The 20,459-nt window shown below is 41.0% G+C and overlaps 1 protein-coding gene across 3 annotated transcripts in view; it reads right to left on the reverse strand.

The window, feature by feature from the left end:
* The window catches only part of LOC144493660 (cerebral cavernous malformations protein 2 homolog), a 440,921-nt gene that overhangs the window by 363,698 nt on the left and 56,764 nt on the right, over positions 1 to 20,459 (reverse strand). For 2 of the 3 annotated variants that reach the window (XM_078212948.1, XM_078212947.1), the window contains exons 7-10: positions 18,973 to 19,027; positions 16,732 to 16,861; positions 9,109 to 9,247; positions 3,505 to 7,589 (exon numbers count right to left, since the gene is read on the reverse strand). In XM_078212948.1, the coding sequence (XP_078069074.1) occupies positions 7,309 to 7,589; positions 9,109 to 9,247; positions 16,732 to 16,861; positions 18,973 to 19,027 (605 nt within the window). In that variant the 3' untranslated portion in view covers positions 3,505 to 7,308. Of the gene's footprint in view, positions 1 to 3,504; positions 7,590 to 9,108; positions 9,248 to 16,731; positions 16,862 to 18,972; positions 19,028 to 20,459 lie in introns of those variants that run through there. The other variant, XR_013497771.1, reaches the window with a different exon arrangement.

Below are 20,459 nucleotides of genomic sequence, written 5' to 3' on the forward strand. Positions count from 1 at the left end.
TACAAGGCTGAGAAGGGGGGAGCTTCATTAAGAACCTCAACCAGTACTGGAATTGAACCTACACTGTTGTCATCTGTGTCAAACGGGCCACTGAAAATGGGATTAATAAAGCACTCTGGGACAATTGGGCAAGAACTAAAACAGCAGGTTGCAGCCCAAAAGATAAATAGGCTGCAGCTCAGATGACTGAATGCACAGGAAATAGGCCATCCCAAAGACAATGGACACACACTGGTCAAACATACTAGTTTACCAGACCAAGGGGAGCCTTAACCCCTTATTTGGGAGGGAGGTCTGTGACCTACGTGCCTCCAGCACCTACAGGCCTGGCCGTACACACCCAGAGAACAGTGTGGCAGCACCTGATTGGACTCTTATTGATCAGGCTGATCAAGCCCTGATCGATTGACTGACAAGAATCAGGAGCCGCCCATAAAGGACACGAAACCAAGGAGGGATAAAAGGTGCTGCACAACAGCTCTCTGGCTCCCTCTCTGACTCCATGAATGGGCTACAACAATGGTGACCACTGCCAGCTGCGAACAGCACGAGGAGAGCCGGCACACCCGAGAAGGAAGGAAGACCAGAGCCAAAGTGCAAGGCCAGACTATGCAGAGGACTACAGGGACCAGCGCACAGATAAGGCCAATATCTGCCTGGGTACTTGCCAGTCACACAAAGTTGTCAGGTCTGATTTCCACTAGCCTTTGGTGATGTCATGAGGCACTTCACACAAACAACCCAGCTCTAATTATGCTCTGACAAAGGGTCATCCAGACTTGAAACGTTAGCTCTATTCCTTCTCCAGGGATGCTGTCAGACCTGCTTCATATTTTCTAGTATTTTCTGTTTCTAAATGTTGTTCCTTGCTCTGCATTCCCAACCACAGGAAATAGTTTTGCCACCTACCCTAGCAAACGTTCTGATAATTTTAAAACACATCAAATTAGATCACAACTTTTAAACCTATGGGAATACTATGTAACCTGTTTTCATAATTTAACCCCAAGGTCATTCTGTGTCCACATTTTATGTCCACCTGAGGTTTAATGTCACATTTGAAAGACAGCACACGATTGGTGCAGCCCACCCCTCAATACTACACTGTAGTACTAGTCTATAGCTTGTACTCAAAACATAGGCTAGTCAGCAGAATGGAAAGAAATCAAGTTTATACTGATGGGAAATGAATTGCATAACATCCTAGAAATTTCTACACCAAGTGCATCACAAGAGACAAACCTGTTTTTACCCTCTGGAGCTTTCTAGGAGGCGAGGTGTTAAAAGGCAATCAGTGCAACATGCACATTACCAAATGTTATACAATGCAAAAAAAATTCATCACTCCAAGTGTAACAACGTCAAGCATTCGTGCCAATACACATCACCTACCACTATCTCATATCCTTCATTGATCACCTCTGCCAGTCATCTGGGTGCCATGGGAAATCACTTCTGCAAAGTGCAATCACTTCAAAATACCGAAGCAGGTTTCCTCCCACAGTCCAAAAGGCATGCTGGTTAGGTGCACTGGTTATGCTAAATTCTCCCTCAGGTGTAGCCGAACAGGCACTGGAGTGTGGTGACTTGGGGATTTTCACAGTAACTTCATTGCAGTGTTAATGTAAGCCTACTTGTGACACTAAAATAAAAACTTAAAACTTAAACTCATAGCAGGCGAGGAGCAGACCATGGAAATGTCCATTGGCCACGGGCAGGATTTTCCAGTTGAGGTGTGGCCAGAAAATCCCACCCAAGAACTCCAACAGATTTTAAGCAAAATAAAAAAAATCTAACCTAGCTAATTACCACCTTATTAGTTGACTCAATTAGCAAAATGATGGGAGGGATCGTTGGCAGTGTTATCACACAGCGCTTGGCTTTAACCTGCTCGGAGGCTCAGTTTGGGTTCTGCCAGGGCCACTCAACCACTGACCTCATTACAGCCTTGAGCCAAACAGGACAAAAAGAGTTGAACAAGAAGTGAGAAGCCCTTGGCATCAAGGCAAGATCTGACTGAGAATGGCATCAAGAAGCCCTCGCAGAATTGGAGTCAATGGGAATCAAAAAGGGAAAACAAGAAGATGGTTGTGAAGGTCAGTCAGCTCAGTTCCTGGATATTACTGCAGGGATTCCCCAAGGCACTGTCCCAAGCCCAACAATTTTCAGCTGCTTCACCAATGACCTTCCCTCCACCTATAAAGGTGGAAATGTTCACTGATAAACACCATTAACAACTCCTCAGATACACATGCAGTTTGTGCCCTTATGTAGCAAGACCCGGATAACATTTAACCTTGGGTCAACATGTGGCAAGCTATATTTGTGCAGCACAAGTGCCAGGCGATGACAATCTACAAGAGGAAATCAAACCAACTCCCACTGAAATTCTCTGCCATTACCAGTGAATTTCCTGGGGAGTTATCACTGACCAGGAACCGAATTGGACCAGCCATATAAATAGTGTGGCTACAAGAGGTCAGAGGCTGGGAATTCTTTGGCAAGTATCCAATATCTTGACTCCGCAAAGTCTATCCACCATCTACAAGATACTCGTCAGGAGTATGACAGAAATGCCCTTCACTTTGCTGGGTGAGTGTGTGTATCTCTGCAACATTCAGCAACACTCTAGGCCAACATCCAGGACAAAGCTGCCTGGTAGATTGGCACCCTACCACTGACGCACAGCGGCAACAGCATGCATCATCTACAAGTGGTTCCCAATCTTGTGTGTCATGGCACACCTCTATGCTATATTAAAAAATCCTTACTGGGAACCTTGTTTTTAAAACTTCTGCCTGTCCTTGCCTTTTTCTAAAAAACCTTCTCCCTGTCTTTCTCATTTCTCTCAGCATTTGTACACCCTTGAGTTTTCACTTTTTATGCAGGCACTTGGGACCTTTGTCTTCAGCTCCCAATGGTCATGCACATGGGCCTAACCAACATAAAAAAATCTGCTACACAGTGGCTCTTTCCCAGCTAGCGCTTCCATGGAGGGCCCCCCCGAGATTCATCAGGTCTTGGAGATGCCAATCACAGATGAAGACGAAGGTTAATTTCAGCTTAATTGCATGAATTTTGAATCTTTTTTCATGGCACAACAGTTGGGAACTACTGATCACGATACACAACTGTAACTCACCAAGGTTCCTTCAGCAGCACCTTCCAAACCAATGACATTCACCATCTTGAACAAGGGAGGGGCCATGGGAATACCACCATACGCAAGTTCCCCTTCAAAGCCACATGTGATCCAAGTATGCATCTATATTGCTGTCCTTTCACTGTCGCTGGGATGAAGCTCCCTTCCCACAGAACTGTGGGTATACTTATGAGACACAGGCTGCAGTGAGTGAAGTAGGTGGCTCATCATCACCTTATCAAGGGCAATAAGGGATGGGCAACACATGCTGGCTTAGCTAGCAATATCCATATCCAGGAAGGAATAAAATAGTTAATATTGCAAGCAACTGGAAGCTTAGAATCACAGGTTCAGATTATATAGTGATCAGCAAATCATGCAGCCAAATCTACATTTTCTCTCTCAGTTTAAAAGACTGCATTGCAGTCAGTGAACATTGTATTAAATTTGAAGTACTAGTAAATTACAATTTCAGCTAGAATGTGTATTCAGGGCAAAGGATGGAGGAGAGTGTTGAAAAGGCATGTGACACCGCCAGTACATGGAAGGGTGGTAGCTTTTGGGGGAAGATCTATAGAAGAATGGACCAGGAAGTCATGAAGGAAAACATTCCATCAGAATGCTGAAAGAGAAAATGGCAAGGGAAAAGGAACATGTATTTGGTGTTGGCAGAAAATGATCTGTTGAATGAGACTGGTGAGGAAGATGTGAGAAAAAGGGGAACCCCATCGTGTTTCTAGGGAACGAAACATGGCATTGTCAGAACAAGTGTGACAGATACACTGGGAGAATGGAACAGAGTCCTCAGACAGCATGGTGAATGGAAGAGTAGTCAAGTTAGCGGTGGAAATCAATATTTAGAAAAAAAGCCCCAATGCACATCAATTTGATCAATACATGGCAATTCCTCTGGATTGTTCCATTAATACTTTAAAAAGCTTCTCAATTTTAAGATATCAGATCAACAATTATGAAAAAGGAGCTTGGTGTAATGTTAAAAAAGTGTATTTAAACCCAATTTGATCAGCATTAGATAGAACATGCAAACAAAAACATCATAAAGATGCAAAGTCTTCTTTATTAAACAGACTGGACATAAATAGACCCCAAAATAAATATGCATTTGACCTAGTCTGGAATATTACAGCTCTGCTACTTACGCTGAAACAGTTATAGTCCCCATGATGAGGGAGTTATATTTACCAGATTAATATTTGTGGCAAACATGGCCAGGTTCTGTATTAAGCGAATAATGGATGTTGCAGGTAAATTTCAGGGAGTAAAATTCAAATTATTGTATGAAAACAAACTAGCATGCCTCACTGACCATTGAACTATTTCACATGTTCCAGTGCGAAGTGTACAATCAGTCCCAAAATATCCCAGAGCAAGGATAAGTTAAGTTCTGTTGTGGTGCCTTTTAACAGGCATCAGGAAATATTCTCACTGTACTATCCTATAACTTAATCACAAACTATAATACTGCTAATTTCGGTTTTAGAGAAAATTCTTGACCTCATTTTTCCAAATCATCACACATCTCGAACCATCCTGAAATTATTGTTCTCCTTCTGAGAAGATGGCTCTATGCAGAATAGAGTTGGTGATTTAAAGAGGTTTACAATTAAGGCATCAACTTTCATCTTGTCCACTTCACTTTAAGTGATCTCAGTTGAATCAGAATACCAAGAGCAAATGATTCTCACCACCTTTGCTGGAAAAAGTAACTCTGACAGTCAGCTATGATTTACCATAGCTCATGAGCTTCACTGTTTAAACAAACCAGATCATGAAAACCCAAATTATTCTGTACAAAGACGAAAGTTCAACTGACATGAGTGACTGGAGTAAACCAGTTTGCATGGTTAGACTGCATGCAAACCTGGGTTGAAGTCTCAGCCTTCGTTCAGTTTCATTTTGAACCCCTGGGTTGCGTCAGATAACTCAGCTGATAATTTGAGAGTAGGTGAAATATTTGACCAATGGAACAAAACAGCAGACTGCACGTCAGCAACACCCGAATTAGTTGGTCAGAAGCAGAGAGAGTGGTTTGAAGATGGCCACCCATTCTCCAGAATTCACAGTCTATAGTTTGGGGGGAAAAAAAAGAATAAAACTTTCTGAAACACGCACACAGGTCCTTTAGTGCTACAACAAACTTGAAATGGAATTGTTTTTGCAGGTATTCTATACACTGTAAATGAGCACATCTAAAACACAAGAAAGCAAAGTTGTAAGTAAATGGGTAAATTTCTGAGCAGGTTGGAGGAAATAAATATACAAGGATAACTTCAGTCAAATGGGATGTAACAAAACAAACAGCCAAACAAGGTATAATCTCAATGGCAATTGATGCAGAAAACAACAGACTTCTAATATTCATATCCAGAGTGGGCAGCATGAATCCCCACCCCACCCCCCTTGTACCTGAATAGTCCAAACATTTACATCTACTTCCACTAATACAGTTGTACTTTCCCTAACTTCTTTTCAATATTTAATAGAAGGCAATCACTGCAATGACAAACACACTCATCCACTTTCTTGGGTACATACAAATAATTCCTGGCATCCAAACTGGGAAACCCATCATGCAGCCTGCCAGTATAATGCCATTGGTTTTCAACTCGTTCAAATTTGAAGTTATGACACAATAAATAGAAAATAGCATCAACTTTGAAAAGGAATATTGCAGTGGATTTAACACGTATTGCTATTATAGTATAATATTGCAGTTCAGTTTACAACTTAAGCATAAAATCAAAGCACTTGAAGTATTGCTACCAAGTTGCTTCACATCAAAATAATAGATGGCTTATTGAAGCAGCTATGATGTACATTAACCCAAAGTGGGTCCAAGGGCCATTATACTGGCAGTACGAGCAGATCCCATTCTTTCAGGTTGATCTTGAGGTTTTCTTGTTTTCACATGCTCTGCATATTAATTTCACATATTCTACCCACTGCACATTGTCATATACACATACAATACAGTACATCTACTGGTAAATGTCGAGTGATATCAATAAACAAATGTATAGACTAATTAAAAAAGGGTAGTTCAAATGCAGTCTATATACAGCAAATAAAGGGGCTACTGTTCAAATTTTGAAGTTACATTGCTGAAGTTTCATGAAGATTTTCTTCCCTTTAGTTCTCATTAAATGGGTAAGAGTCAAGACAGCATCCTACATGAAAAATTTGCAACTGAATGGGCATGATTAAATAGTGCTTACTTTTAATTAGCATTTAAATGTAAAAATATTTGCATTGGGTGTGCAGAAATAGAAAGGAGTTTAAAAAGTATCAATTTACAGACACACCATTATGGTGCACCCTATTTTGTTCATGTCAATAAACATTAACCCTTTGTTTAAAATTCTACAAGTTAAACTGATAGATATTTTCCCATATTTGGAAATCAAAGCAGATCATAGATATTACAGGAATAATGGCAAACATTTGTAGGGATTTTTAAAGTCTTTAGTAAAGTTGATAGAATGCAAGGTCTGCAGCAAGGTTCTGTCTGAAAAAATTGTGAATTATTTGACTTGTCTCGAATCAAGATTTTAAAGTTATTTGCAGTAGTGATAATGCACTGCAACTATGTGCAAGCTCAAATTCTCTCAATTATATACCAGCTCTTCTGCACCTCCCATGAGGAAAATAGGAAATACATTGCCTATTTGGGTCACATTCAGGCAAATTTCACAGGTATTTTAAATGTGCAGTATCACTAGCTAGCACCAGATATCACCTCATGCTGCAACACCTCGGGCAGAAATGGAACATACAAACTTCAGTTTCATGGAACTAAGGGCTGAAAATGAGAGATGTGCCCAGAAGTGAATTAAATCATCCCCGTCATCACAGCATTCTGCAAAATGTAACCTTGTGTAGTTAAGATACAAAACCATGTGATATGACAAGGAAGGTCTTTCCCACTACTGGAACAATTAAGCCTAAGAGCGATTTGCTTTGTTACAAAAGGTTTGAATACAAATATGCAGTATTTCAACAATTAAAAATTATATGGCCTGATTTCTTCATTGTGTAGAAATGTTTCAAACGATTTAAATATTCACATTGTAGTAAACTTCATTTAGGAACACATCTGTATAAGAAGAGTCTGAAGGCTATTAACACGATGTGCAAAGATTTCCATTTCAAGATGAATCGTGATCCATACTGCAGCCAAGGGCCTCAATATCATGGCTGATATCAGAAATCATTCTGTCCCATTCATCACCTTCAGAAGGCACCGATTGATCATCTGAGCCTGCAGTTGCTCCATTGCCATTCGTAGTTGAATTGGACGCATTACTCAAAGTTCTTCTATATCGGCCAAAACTGTCCGTTATAATGCCCCTTCCATCCTTGACACCAATAGTTTCTAGGAAATTTTCAAAATGTAAGCTGTCTTTTTCTGGAATGAAAGGCCGGAGCCCTAGAATACAAAAAAGGGCATGACTATTTAAATACAGAAGCAAAACTCAATGGAACTTTTGCATACAAAAGTTCACATCCCATTGCATTGTTCCAAAAGGTTACTCAAGATACACAACAAAATATCAGTCCAGATTTATTAAAATTTCAGTGCTGCTGACATCTGACACATTAGACTTATGTCAATTTGGTGGAACGTGCAGTGAAAAATCAACTAAATATTGCCAGATAAAACATGTCTAAGGGGAGGGGAAAGTGGAGTAGTAGTACTAGTGAAGTCTAACAGTACAAGTAGAAACAACTAGCAGCATGATTGATGCAAAATCCAGAATAGGTTTCAGTTAATAGACAAGGGACCCATCACTTTACTAAAAGGCTACTCTGTAGACTAAAGGAAGAGAGATGGAGGAAAAATACACAGACAAAATTATGGCATGCACAGAATAAGTATTGGATATTCAAAAAGAAAAAAGGGAATTAAGCTTTTACAGTATGTGCAATACTCCTTTGTCACTCAATTCAATAGTCCAAAAAAGAATCACTACTAAGTCTTGCAAATGAACCAAAAGATAGAGGACATGATAATAATGACCACAACAAAGTAAGGTTTAAGATTTTTCAGTCAGAGGGAGAATGGATGACCACCAGTCAGAAAAAGGGAGGTAAGCAGGTGGTTGGGAAGGCCCTAGAGTGCACCTGACTCAAGAACCATTTTTCTATTATTGTTGTATTGTAAAGCTATTAAAAGATGTAGTGAAAACATATTTCCTTAAAAGAAATGCAGAATATGGGTAATTTTGATAGTAAATGATACTACACATGAAATTCAATGTCTATTTCAGTCAGTGGGAACAATATCCTTTGTTCCTGTGTGCTGTGTTTTAATTAATTTGCAATGCTGCAGGTCTGTAATAGATAATTTATTGTATTTGAGCAATTTTTTAAACCAAGCTAAGCCAATAGTGTTAAACCAGAAACCAAAAGAGAAAATGCTGGAAAATCTCAGCAGGTCTGGCAGCATCTGTGAGGAGAGAAAAGAGCTGATGTTTCGAGTCCAGATTATCCTTTGTCAAAGCTGGATTTGAAACGTCAGCTCTTTTCTCTCTTTATAGATGCTGCCAGACCTGCTGAGATTTTCCAGCATTTTCTCTTTTGGTTTGATTCCAGCATCTGCAGTAATTTGCTTTTATCCAGAGTTAAATCAGAAATCAGCTATTTGCAAAAATCGGGAATTCACTTTCCCAAAAGGCAGTGTATGCCGTGTCAAATGACATTTCAAGACCAAGATTGATAGATATTTGTGAGCAAGAATATCTAGGAAAATTGAGTATGGTGGGTAACCATGTCCCAAGAGCATGGTGAAACATGCTCAAGGAGTTGAACAGCCTACTCCAGTTAGGCAATTTAGTACCAAATTATTTGTTTTTACTCAAAATTAAATCAAGAAAAATCAATGCAAAAAACAAACTTTTTTTAACCAACTATTTTACTCCAAACCTAGAGCTGGTCCTATAACCTACCAAGTAAAAGAAATTTTCTGCCATCACCATATAACTGTCGAAGACTGATGCAAAATTCATGAATTGAGGCACCGTTTCGATATTCATGCAGAAGCATAGCAAACTTCTGGATTTCTTCAGATGTCAACTTTGTTCTCAGCTGCAAAACAGAATTCACAATTATATTGCATGCAAAGGATCAGAGATTGTGACCTGAAACTTATAAATTCAGTCCCTACACAATGCTGTCTTAGTGTAAAATTAACTTTACTCCAATATGTTCAACCAAATTTTCTTCAGAGAACTGGATAATCACATTACAGCAACGCACAATAAATGTGCACGTTCAGAAGCAAATAAAAAGGTTTTAAATTTTTGAATTATTTAACTGGTTTCAACTTCTAGGTGAGTTTTTAAAAAAACCTGTCTGAAATCAAAAGCGACTGTCTAATTAAATGTTACAAAACACAAGTGCAATACTAAAAAACCTTTCAAGTTAATGAAAACTGGTACTACATATTGACCATTTGTCATCTTACCAGGTCATGAATTGGATCTTACTTGTGCTGCATTCACATTGTAGCTATCAGTTTGAGACTAGTAGCTGCAGAATTGGATCCAGCCAGGTGGTATCCTGGCTATACTGCTCATCTAAAACTGCAATTCTCTTCAAATTTCTGTGCATACATGGTAGTATGCATATGTAGTCCTCCTCTGCCAGCTACTAGAATTTAAATATTTAGAGTGAAGGCAAGAGCATATTCAAACTCCAAACATTAAATTAACTCGACATACTTTTTTTAAAAAAAAGTGCGCTCAGAGAGATCAATGAAACATTAAGCGTGTTTTAACCTGAATTTGATACCACAGTGGAAGTGTTCCATTTGATATCAAACCCACTAATGAAGCTACAGTATAAGCACTTCAATTATTTGAAGGAAAGTGCCCACTGGGTGCAAAAGAAATCTCGGCTCCAAGAATTCCTCCTCAATCATGACAACATATCAATTGCAAAGAGGTGCGTGCCATTAGTTACAAAGAACTTTTGCAATTTCCTAGGTTAGACTATTTCCAATCCAGCTTCCACGCTGCACATAATGTTGACACTTTGCCAAAATGGATATAGCGCAGCTTGATAAGATGTTAAAAAGTTTGTAAAATGCAAATGTAAAATTTGACAATATTTAAGAGTCAATTAAGCACACAGTATAAATCTTAAATTTGTCATCTTCATGATTCACATTGAGATGTTAGAATATTCACAACACTCCAAAGACTGCTCGTCTCATTTGAGTTAAATGACTAATCAATAGATGCCACAATCAAATGTCAGAATTTCTGCTGGATGAACTTGAGCACACCAATTAACTATCATACCAGAGGGTGGAGTTATAACTCACCCTTTAGATTCTGGACAATGTTCAAAGTATGGCATTTAGGATTTATAGGAAACACCTATAGAAGTATAAATATTCCAAACCTACTTGTCTCATTGTTCACAAAATATGCAACAAATCTGCAGGGTGTCTGACAAAAATTCAAAATTGAAATATTCAAATACCTTTAAAAGTGAAATTAAACTTCAGTTCTACTTATTCGTTCAAGGGACGTGGGCATCATTCATTTACTGCCCATCCCCAATTGCGCGAGGTGGTGGTGGTGAGCTACCCTCTTGAACTGCTGCAGTTCATTTGGTGTAGGTACATCCACAGCACCCTTAGGGAGAATGTTCCAGGATTTTGATTCAGTGACAGTGGAGGAACAGCAATATATTTCGAAGGCAGGATGTTGAGTGGTTTGGAGGGGAACTCCCAGGTGGTGTTCCCATGTGTCTGCTGCCATTGTACGTCAGTGGTGGAAAGCACAAATGTTTGTGGATAGGCTGCTAATCAAGCAGGCTGTTTTGTGCTGGATGGCGACTAGCTTCCTAGGTGCTGTTAGAGCTGCACTCATGCAGGTAAGTGGAAAGTACTCTATTACGCTCCTGACTTGTGCCTTGTAGAAAATGGCCAGGCTTTGGAGAGTCAGGTGGAAATTTACTCATCACAGGATTCCTAGCCTTTGACCTGCCCTGGTAGCTACTGTGTTGATACAGTTAATTAGCTCCTGGTCAATGATAACCCCAAGATATTGCTAGTGGGGGATTCAGCAATGGTAATGCCATTGAATGTCATGGAGTGATGGTTAGATCCTCTCTTACTGGAAATGGTTATTGGTATTTGCATGGTGCGAATGTTACTTACCTCTTGTCAGTGCAAGCCTGGATATTGTTCATGCCTTGCTGAATCCAAGGCAAAGCAGCCCATTTGATTGCTACTCTTTCCACAAAGATTCAATCCCTCCACCACAAATGAAGGTGGCAGCCATGTGTAGCACTGCAGGAACCCAAGGTTCCTAAAACAACACCTTTCAAACCCATAATCACTACCACCCAGAAGGTCAAGAGCAGCAGATACCTGGAAACACCACCACCGATGGAGGTTCCCTCCAAGTCACTCACCATCCTGATTTGGAAATATCATAGAATTCCTATAGTACAGAAGGAGGCCATTTGGCCCAATGAGTCTGTACCGACCACAATCCCACCCAGACCCTATTCCCGTAACCCTCATTTACCCCGCTAATCCTCCTGACACTAGGGTCAATTTAGCATGGCCAATCAACCTAACCTGCACATCTTTGGATTGTGGGAGCACCTGGAGGAAACCCACTCAAGACACAGGGAGAATGTGCAAACTCCACGCAGACAGTGACCAGAGGCTGGAATTGGGAGGCAGCAGTGCTAACCACTGCACCATCATGCTGCCCTAACGTCATTCCCTCACTGTCACTGGGTCAAATTCCAGGAATTTCCTCCCTAACAGCAGCGTGGGTGTACCTACATCTCGGACGGCCACAGTTCAAAAAGGCAGCTCACCACCACGTTCTGAAGGACAACTAGGGGTGGCAATAAATGCTGGCTTAGCCAACAATAACCACATCCCCTAAATTAATAGTAGTAGTACTTTGTTGTAGCTTCACCAGATTGACTCCTCATTTTCAAGTATGCCTGATGCTGCTCCTGTCATAGATTGCACCTCCCACTGAACAAGGACTGATCTCCTGTCTTGGAAGTAACGGTGGAGTGGGGGGGATCTACAATTCTGTTGCTACTGATGGCCCACAGCGCCTCAAAGTTGCCCAGCCTTGAGTTGCTAGATCAGTTCAAGATCTATCCCATTTTACACAGTGGTAGTCCCACACAACACAATCTGGGATATCCTCAATGTGAAGGCATGACTTTGTAACAGTAGGAGTGACCTCTGCACAGTCCTTTTGGCAACAGTCATGGACAGATACATCTGTGGCAGGTAGGATGAAATGAAGTCTGGCAACTGTATCGTTTAGGATTCAGTTAGCTCAGTCTGTACTGGTGCTACTCTTGGTAATGGACATTGAAGCTCCCAACCCAGAGTACATGTTGAGGCCTCCCAAGACAACTCCCCACATAGTCACCTCTGCTGGGAAGGTGATAGTGGTGACTGGGACATTATCTCTAAGGTTTGATTCGGAGAGTATGACTGCATCAGACTGTTGTTGGATTCATCTGGGTCAGCTATCCCCGTTAGTAAGGGGAAACTTGAGGGTTGACAGTTGCCATTTTTGGTGCTTAGATCGATGCAGGATGGTCCATCTGTTTTCCTGCCTTATATACAGGAAGCCATTTAGAACAAAGAACATTACAGCACAGGAACAGGCCCTTCGGCCCTCCAAGCCTGCACCGACCATGTTGCTCGACTTAACTAAAACCCCCTACCCTTCGGGGACCATATCCCTCTATTCCCATCATATTCATTTGTCAAGACGCCCCTTAAAAGTCACTCCCATATCCGCTTCCACTACCTCCCCGGCAAGGAGTTCCAGGCACCCACTACTCTGTAAAAAATCTGCCTCGAACATCTCCTTTAAACCTTGCCCCTCGCACCTTAAACTTATGCCCCCTAATAATTGACTCTTCTACCCTGGGAAAAAGCTTCCGACTATCCACTCTGTCCTTGCCTCTCAATCTTGTAGACGTCTACCAGGTCTCCCCTCAACCTCCATCGCTCCAGTGAGAACAAACCAAGTTTCTCCAACCTCTCCTCATAGCTAATGCCCTCCATACCAGGCAACATCCTGGTAAATCTTTTCTGTACCCTCTCCAAACCCTCCACATCATTCTGGTAGTGTGGCGACCAGAATTGAACACTACATTCCAAGTGCGGCCTCACTAAGGTTCTATAAAGCTGCAACATGACTTGCCAATTTTTTAACTCAATACCCCGGCCAATGAAGGCAAGCATGCCGTATGCCTTCTTAACTACCTTCTCCACCTGCATTGCCACTTTGTGACCTGTGTACCTGTACACCCAGACCCCTTTGCCTATCAATACTGTTAAGGGTTCTGCCATTTACTGTATATTTCCTATCTGTATTAGACCTTCCAAAATGCATTACCTCACATTTGTCCAGATTAAACTCCATTTGCCATCTCTCTGCCCAAGTCTCCAACTGATCTATATCCTGCTGTATCCTCTGATGGTCCTCATCGCTATCTGCAAATCCACCAACCTTTGTCGTCTGCAAACTTACTAATCAATCCAGTTACATTTTCCTCCAAATCATTTATATATATTACAAACAGCAACAGTCCCAGCACTGATCCCTGAGGAACACCACTTGTCACAGCCCTCCATTCAGAAACGCACCCTTCCACTGCTACCCTGTCTTCTTTGACAGACATGATGTGGAGATGCCAGCGTTGGACTGGGGTAAACACAGTAAGAAGTCTAACACCAGGTTAAAGTCCAACAGGTTTATTTGGTAGCAAAAGCCACTAGCTTTCGGAACAGGCTGTTCCTTCGTCAGGTGGGTGGGAGCTCTGATCACAAACAGGGCACAAAGACACAAACTCAATTTACATGAATAATGATTGGAATGATGGAACGCAAGACTCACATTCCAATCATTATTCATGTAAATTGAGTTTGTGTCTTTGTGCCCTGTTTGTGATCAGAACTCCCACCCACCTGACGAAGGAACAGCCTGTTCCGAAAGCTAGTGGCGTTCGCTACAAATAAACCTGTTGGACTTTAACCTGGTGTTAGACTTCTTGCTTTGACCGAGACAGTTTTGTATCCACCTTGCCAGCTCACCTCTGATCCCATGCGACTTCACCTTCTGCACCAGTCTGCAATGAGGGACCTTGTCAAAGGCCTTACTGAAGTCCATGTAGACAACATTCACTGTCCTACCCTCAATCATCTTCGTCACTTCCTCGAAAAACTCGATCAAGTTCGTGAGACACGACCTCCCCTTCACAAAACCATGTTGCTTCTCACTAATACGTCCACTTATTCCCAAGTATGAATAAAGCCTGTCGCGAAGAATCCTCTCCAATAATTTCCCTACCACTGATGTAAGGCTCACTGGCCTGTAATTACTTGGATTATTCTTGCTACCCTTCTTAAACAAAGGAACAACATTGGCTATTCTCCAATCCTCTGGGACCTCCCCTGTAGCCAGAGAGGATACAAAGATTTCTCTTAAGGCCCCAGCAATTTCCTCCCTTGCCTCTCAGTATTCTGGGGTATATCCCATCAGGCCCTGGGGACTTGTCCACCTTGATGTTTCTCAAGAACCCCAATACCACCTCCTTATTGATCTCAACATGACTCAAACTATCTACACATCCTTTCCCAGACTCATCATCCACCAAGTCCTTCTCTTTGGTGAATACTGACGCAAAGTACTCCTCTGGCTACATGCATAGATTCCCTCCCTTGTCCTCGAGTGGGCCAACCCTCTCACTCCTTATATATACAAAGCCTTGGGATTTTCCTTAATCCTGCTGGCTAATGCTTTTTCATGACCCCTTTTAGCCCTTCTTACTCCTTGCTCAAGTTTCTTTCTACTGTCCTTGTATTCCACACTTGCTGCGTGTTCCCAGCCTCCTAGCTTTGACAAATGCTTCCTTTTTCTCTTTGACTAGGCTCACAATATCTCGTTATCCAAGGTTCCCAAAACTTGCCATACTTAACCTTCATCCTTACAGGAATGTGCCAGTCCTGAATTCCTATCAACTTACACTTGAAAGCCTCCCACATGCCAGATGTTGATTTGCCCTCAAACATCTGCCCCCAATCTACATTCTTCAGTTCCTGCCTAATATTGTTGTAATTAGCCTTCCCCCAATTTAGCACCTTAACTCGAGGACTACACTTATCTTTATCCATCGGTACCTTAAAGCTTACTGAATTGTGGTCACTGTTCCCAAACTGCTCCCCTACTGAAACATCGACCACCTGGCCGGGCTCATTCCCCAATACCAGGTCCAGTATGGCCCCTTTCCTAGTTGGACTATCTACATACTGTTTCAGGAAGCCCTCCTGGATGTTCCTTACAAACTCTGCCCCATCCACGCCCCTAGCACTAAGTAAGTCCCAGTCAATATAGGGGAAATTAAAATCTCCCACCACAACAACCGTTACTTTTACACTTAACCAAAATCTGCCTACATATCTGTTCCTCAATCTCCCGCTGGCAGTTGGGTGGCCTATAGTAAACCCCCAACATTGTGACTACACCTTTCCCATTCCTGAGCTCTACCCATATTGCCTCGATATACGAGCCCTCCGAGGTGTCCTCCCCGAGTACAGCTGTGATATCCTCCTTAACCAGTAGTGCAACTCCCCCACCCCTTTTACATCCCCCTCTATCCCATCTCAAACATCTGCATCCTGTAATGTTAACCTCCTGTCCTTTCCTTAACCAAGTCTCTGTAATGGCAACATCGTAGTTCCTAGTACTAATTCAAGCTCTAAGTTCATCTGCCTTACCTGTTATACTTCTTGCATTGAAACAAATGCACTTCAGTCCACCACACCCTCTGATTAGCAATCCCACCCTGCCTGTTGTTTTTCTGAGTCTTACTCTCTGGTTCCCTTTCAGCTAATTCACCTTTGCTTTGGTTCCCACTCCCCTGCCAAACTAGTTTAAATCCTCCCGTGTGACACTAACAAACCTCCCGGCCAGAATATTTGTGCCCTTCCAGTTTAGATACAACCGTCCTTCTTGTACAGGTTCCATCTGCCCTGGAAAAGACCCCAATGGTCCAGATATCAAACCCTACCTCCTACACCAGCTGTTGAGTCAATAGGCCTTTAACTGCAGATTTTTATTGAATTGGATTTCCATTTTGTGATGGGATTCAAACTTGGGTCCCTGAATTACTAGCTCAGTGTCAATATCAGTATGCCACCACCTCCCCAGGTGCCAAACCATGTAGAAAACTCCATGTACAAGTAATCAAATTTCCATGCACCCAAGAACAGAAAAGTGATAAGCAAATCTAACCTATAAAAAATTGGCCCTTTTGAGTAAAGGAATTACACATCTTCATGTTTCCAGGATGCTATGTACATTCACGCAAGTGAACATATCACAGCTGTGTTATCTGTTGAACACATTACAGGATGGGTCCAGGAGTCTTTCAGCAACTCTGTTCACCTTACTGGCAGGAAACTGTACAAATCACTGTCGACAGCATAAATATTTTCATTTGATCGCTATAAAGCAGAAACTAAAATAATAAATGTGGATTTGATACCATGTACAACAACTTACTGTCATCATATAATCCTGAAGCAGTTCAGCTGCAGAAGTACTGAGTTCACTGTCACTAACATTTTTGATTTGAGGTGATGGTAGAGTTGAAGATGGTGAATTTCTCCCCGTATCTGAACCCTGAAAAGACCTGGGCGAACCAAGAAAAGCTTGAAAATTTGATTGAGACTCCCAATGTCCAAAAACAAACCGACTTAAAATCAAAACCTTAAGCTCTAAACAGACATTGTTTTACACTATGAAATCAAAATTAGACATTTAAACTTTGGTCAGCATCCATCTCCATTTGGTCCAAGATTACATTAGATAAACAGCACAGAAACAAGCCATTTGGCATACCCAGTTCATGTTGGTCTTTATGCGCCACATTAAATTTACTAATGCAATCATCCATGCCCTCCTCCCTCAATTATCTAGCTTGCCCTTAAAAATATCTATACTATTTGCTTAAACCCCTCCATGGTAGCAAGTTCCACCTCCTCACCATTCTTTGGGTAAAGCTCCTTCTGTGCATTTAAATCCCATCATTAAAATGGCAACCAGAATTACACAAGTATGGTGCAACCAAGGTTTGATACAGGTTTAGCATAACAAATATTTTTCAGCTAGCAATTAATTGGTCACCTCCAATGCTGTAATCGACAAGAGGCATCAATAACTACCTCTGCCAGAGACTCTCCACCTTGTACAGCATGTCCTCTCCCTCTCTCCAAATCTGCTCGCTCTCTCCAACTCCTCTCCTAATGTCTTTTCTCTCAAAGTTAGTGAGAATTAGGTCAAAGCAAGTTATTCATTCTTACTGTTTCTTTTGCCACCTACTACAAGCATAGTTTGGTAGCTATACTCTTCAGAAGTGACAGCTTAGTTAGTATTATCGAACCACTTGTAGTGACGGGCCCCAAAATTCTCCCAGCCAGAGTAAGTTCTGTGCCTTTGCTACCATTACTGCTTCCAGCAAGTTACATTCAACAAGAAGTAGTGCTTTCAGGTGAGATGGGGGTGGGTGGGTACAGGATATGTCCAGAAATCGAGTTGCCTGGTAATTTACTAGTTCTTACTTCCCATGGCTGCAATGGCCTCCAATAGTAGTGGAAAGTAGGGCATAGCTGTGCACAGGTACTAGAAACAAACAGGTTCAGTTACGTGGCGGGACAAAAACAAAAGTAGGATGCTCCCCATTGAACAGAGAAGGTTAAGGGGAGATTCAATTGAGTCATTAACTAATATGATTGGTCTCTTATGGAGGAAATAAGAAGAAATTGTTTGCAGTGGCAGAAGGGTCAGAATAGATTTGAGGATAGGAAATTCAATAACTTGAGCGAAAGGTAATATCCTTCATAAGCAGGATCAAGTGTCCCAGCAGGCGAGGGGCAGACCATGGAAAGATCCATTGGCCTCGGCAGGATTTTACAATTTCAGGACAAGCATGACCACACAATCCCGTCCAAAGACTAAGTCGGGGGGTTCAGGTGGATTAGTTCTAAAACAGGCAAAAAGATAAAAATATCTAGTACTTCAATGATAAAAAAGGATATAAAATGAAAGGGAAACAGGGAATGGATACACTTATGGGTAGACTTAACTAAAAAGTGATTTAAGACTATATGGGAATTGTTTATAATCCTGGCGATAGCTGTGCTGTAGTAGAATGCATAAATAGAGATTAGGTAAGCGTGTAACAAAGATAAAATGGTTTTAATGGAGGATATCAATTTTCAAATAGATTGGGATAAGCAGGCTAGCTCATGTCAGAAAGGTTAATTTCTTATGCTCATAATAACTTCCTACTTGTGGTGGTAGGGGTGGGGGAAAAGAGTGCTATCATAGTTATCAATGTTCAAAAGCAAATTGCAACACTCCCAACATCACATATGCAACACAGACCAGCAAATGAACTGTGCATGAATCATTTGTACAGCCTTTACCAAAAAGTGTTGCAGGTTTAGGGGGAAAAAAAAAGAGGGCAATATACTTTAACTGAGTGGGTAACCTAAATTACCTGGCTTGTTTTCCCAGAAAAAGCGCACAAATCCTTCATAATAATCAACAGATGGCTACACTCCTATGTTTGAACAGAATGAATCATTTTAAATCTAAAAACTTGCAGGAAAAAGGAGGACTTGAAGTTTGAATACTCTAATCAAGCCAAGTAACCTATTAATCTGTATAACAATAGCACTTTTAATATAGAAAGTTAGCTCCCACAATAATGGTCAAAGAGAACTACATTAAGATACTTACAAGTTACTAATTTCTGCATCATACGGCTCTTTAACATCTGCTTTACTGGAATCATCTGTTTTCAAAAGAAATATTAAACAGTGCAAATCAAATATAAAGTACATTTTTCACCCTAAAGTTTGAAATCAAAGCTTTGTCTTTCACCAAGTGGGTAAAGACATCATTTAGTATTGTACTTATCCACGACACCACTAAATAGGCAGAAAAGCAAGACTGAATGAGCAGTTTAAACTGGTGAAATGAAAAGTTGAAAAATATCGAAGATCAACTTTATACAATAAATGTCTGGCATGATTATGCTGAATAGGGCAGAAGTCAGAAGGAAGCTATAATGTTTTTTTAAAATGTTTGTTAGAATCTCATATCACTGTTGCAATCAGTATTTGACTTAGTTGCACTGTATTGTCTACCACTTCTACCTCATGGTACATCACCACAACAGAAGTGGCAGTATACTTGTTCCTGTAGGTATGGTACTGAAGTGGGGAGCTGAGGGTCAAATGCCCAATTTTTTTTCCACCCTTGACTTCTTGTTCCAGGCTTGACTGTTGGTTCATGTTGGATTAGTCACCACCAAGGAGGGTGGATTTGGCCTTAATGTTATAGGCTGAAAAATGGTAGGAGCGGGATAGAAGAGGATGATTAAAATCAAAGGTACAGCCCAATCTACCACTCAACTGCTCTCCAGGTTTACTGTATTTGGGAAACAAGATTTTAGTTTGGAGAAACTTGACTTCCTTCACTGGAAAGCTAAAAGATGATTAATGGATGGAGTTATTTTGACAAGGGAGAGAGAAGCTGACCACTGGTTAGTGAACAAAGGAGGCAAGGATTTCGTTTTTGTTAAAATATGGACACTTCCACAATTGGCTACATTTAAAGGGGAGATATTTAATTACTGCAAACCTATTAATTCTGTTTCTGGCGCTGTTTTTGTTAAAGATTTCCAAGTTCTAACCTGTTGCTGGGTCATGGTAAACTATGGTTTCCACAGGTGTGAGAAGCCTGCATCACCTCACCCAAAAGAGGAGGATTTGATTAAGGTTTGACATTATATGGCAGACAACAGTGACTAGCTAACGCAACAAAGGATAAAGATTGAACGAGTGCCTCTGTCTGGAGGATTTATTCATTTATCCATCAGGCAGCTACCAAACAATTCAGTTTGTCTACACGCATCAGGGAAGAAAAACTGGAGGTGGTCCAATCAAATCTCAAACAATGACAGGGAAATCGCAAAACAAACAAATACTCCTGAAAAGGGTTACATTCCCTTCTACCCGATTTATTTTGGACTAATTTTTCAATGGCAGGAATCATATTTTGAAAATGAGAGCATATTACAGTAGGGGATAATACAAAACCCATCGAATCTCATTCCTTCAGATTTTAATCATTGTTGGGATCTAATATTAAAAAAACCTTTTCTTTGTCTATTGATTCAATTTCATGTACCAGATTTGACATTTAATTATTCTAACTTACAC

Source organism: Mustelus asterias, chromosome 5, assembly GCF_964213995.1.
Source record: "Mustelus asterias chromosome 5, sMusAst1.hap1.1, whole genome shotgun sequence".
NCBI lineage: Eukaryota > Metazoa > Chordata > Chondrichthyes > Carcharhiniformes > Triakidae > Mustelus > Mustelus asterias.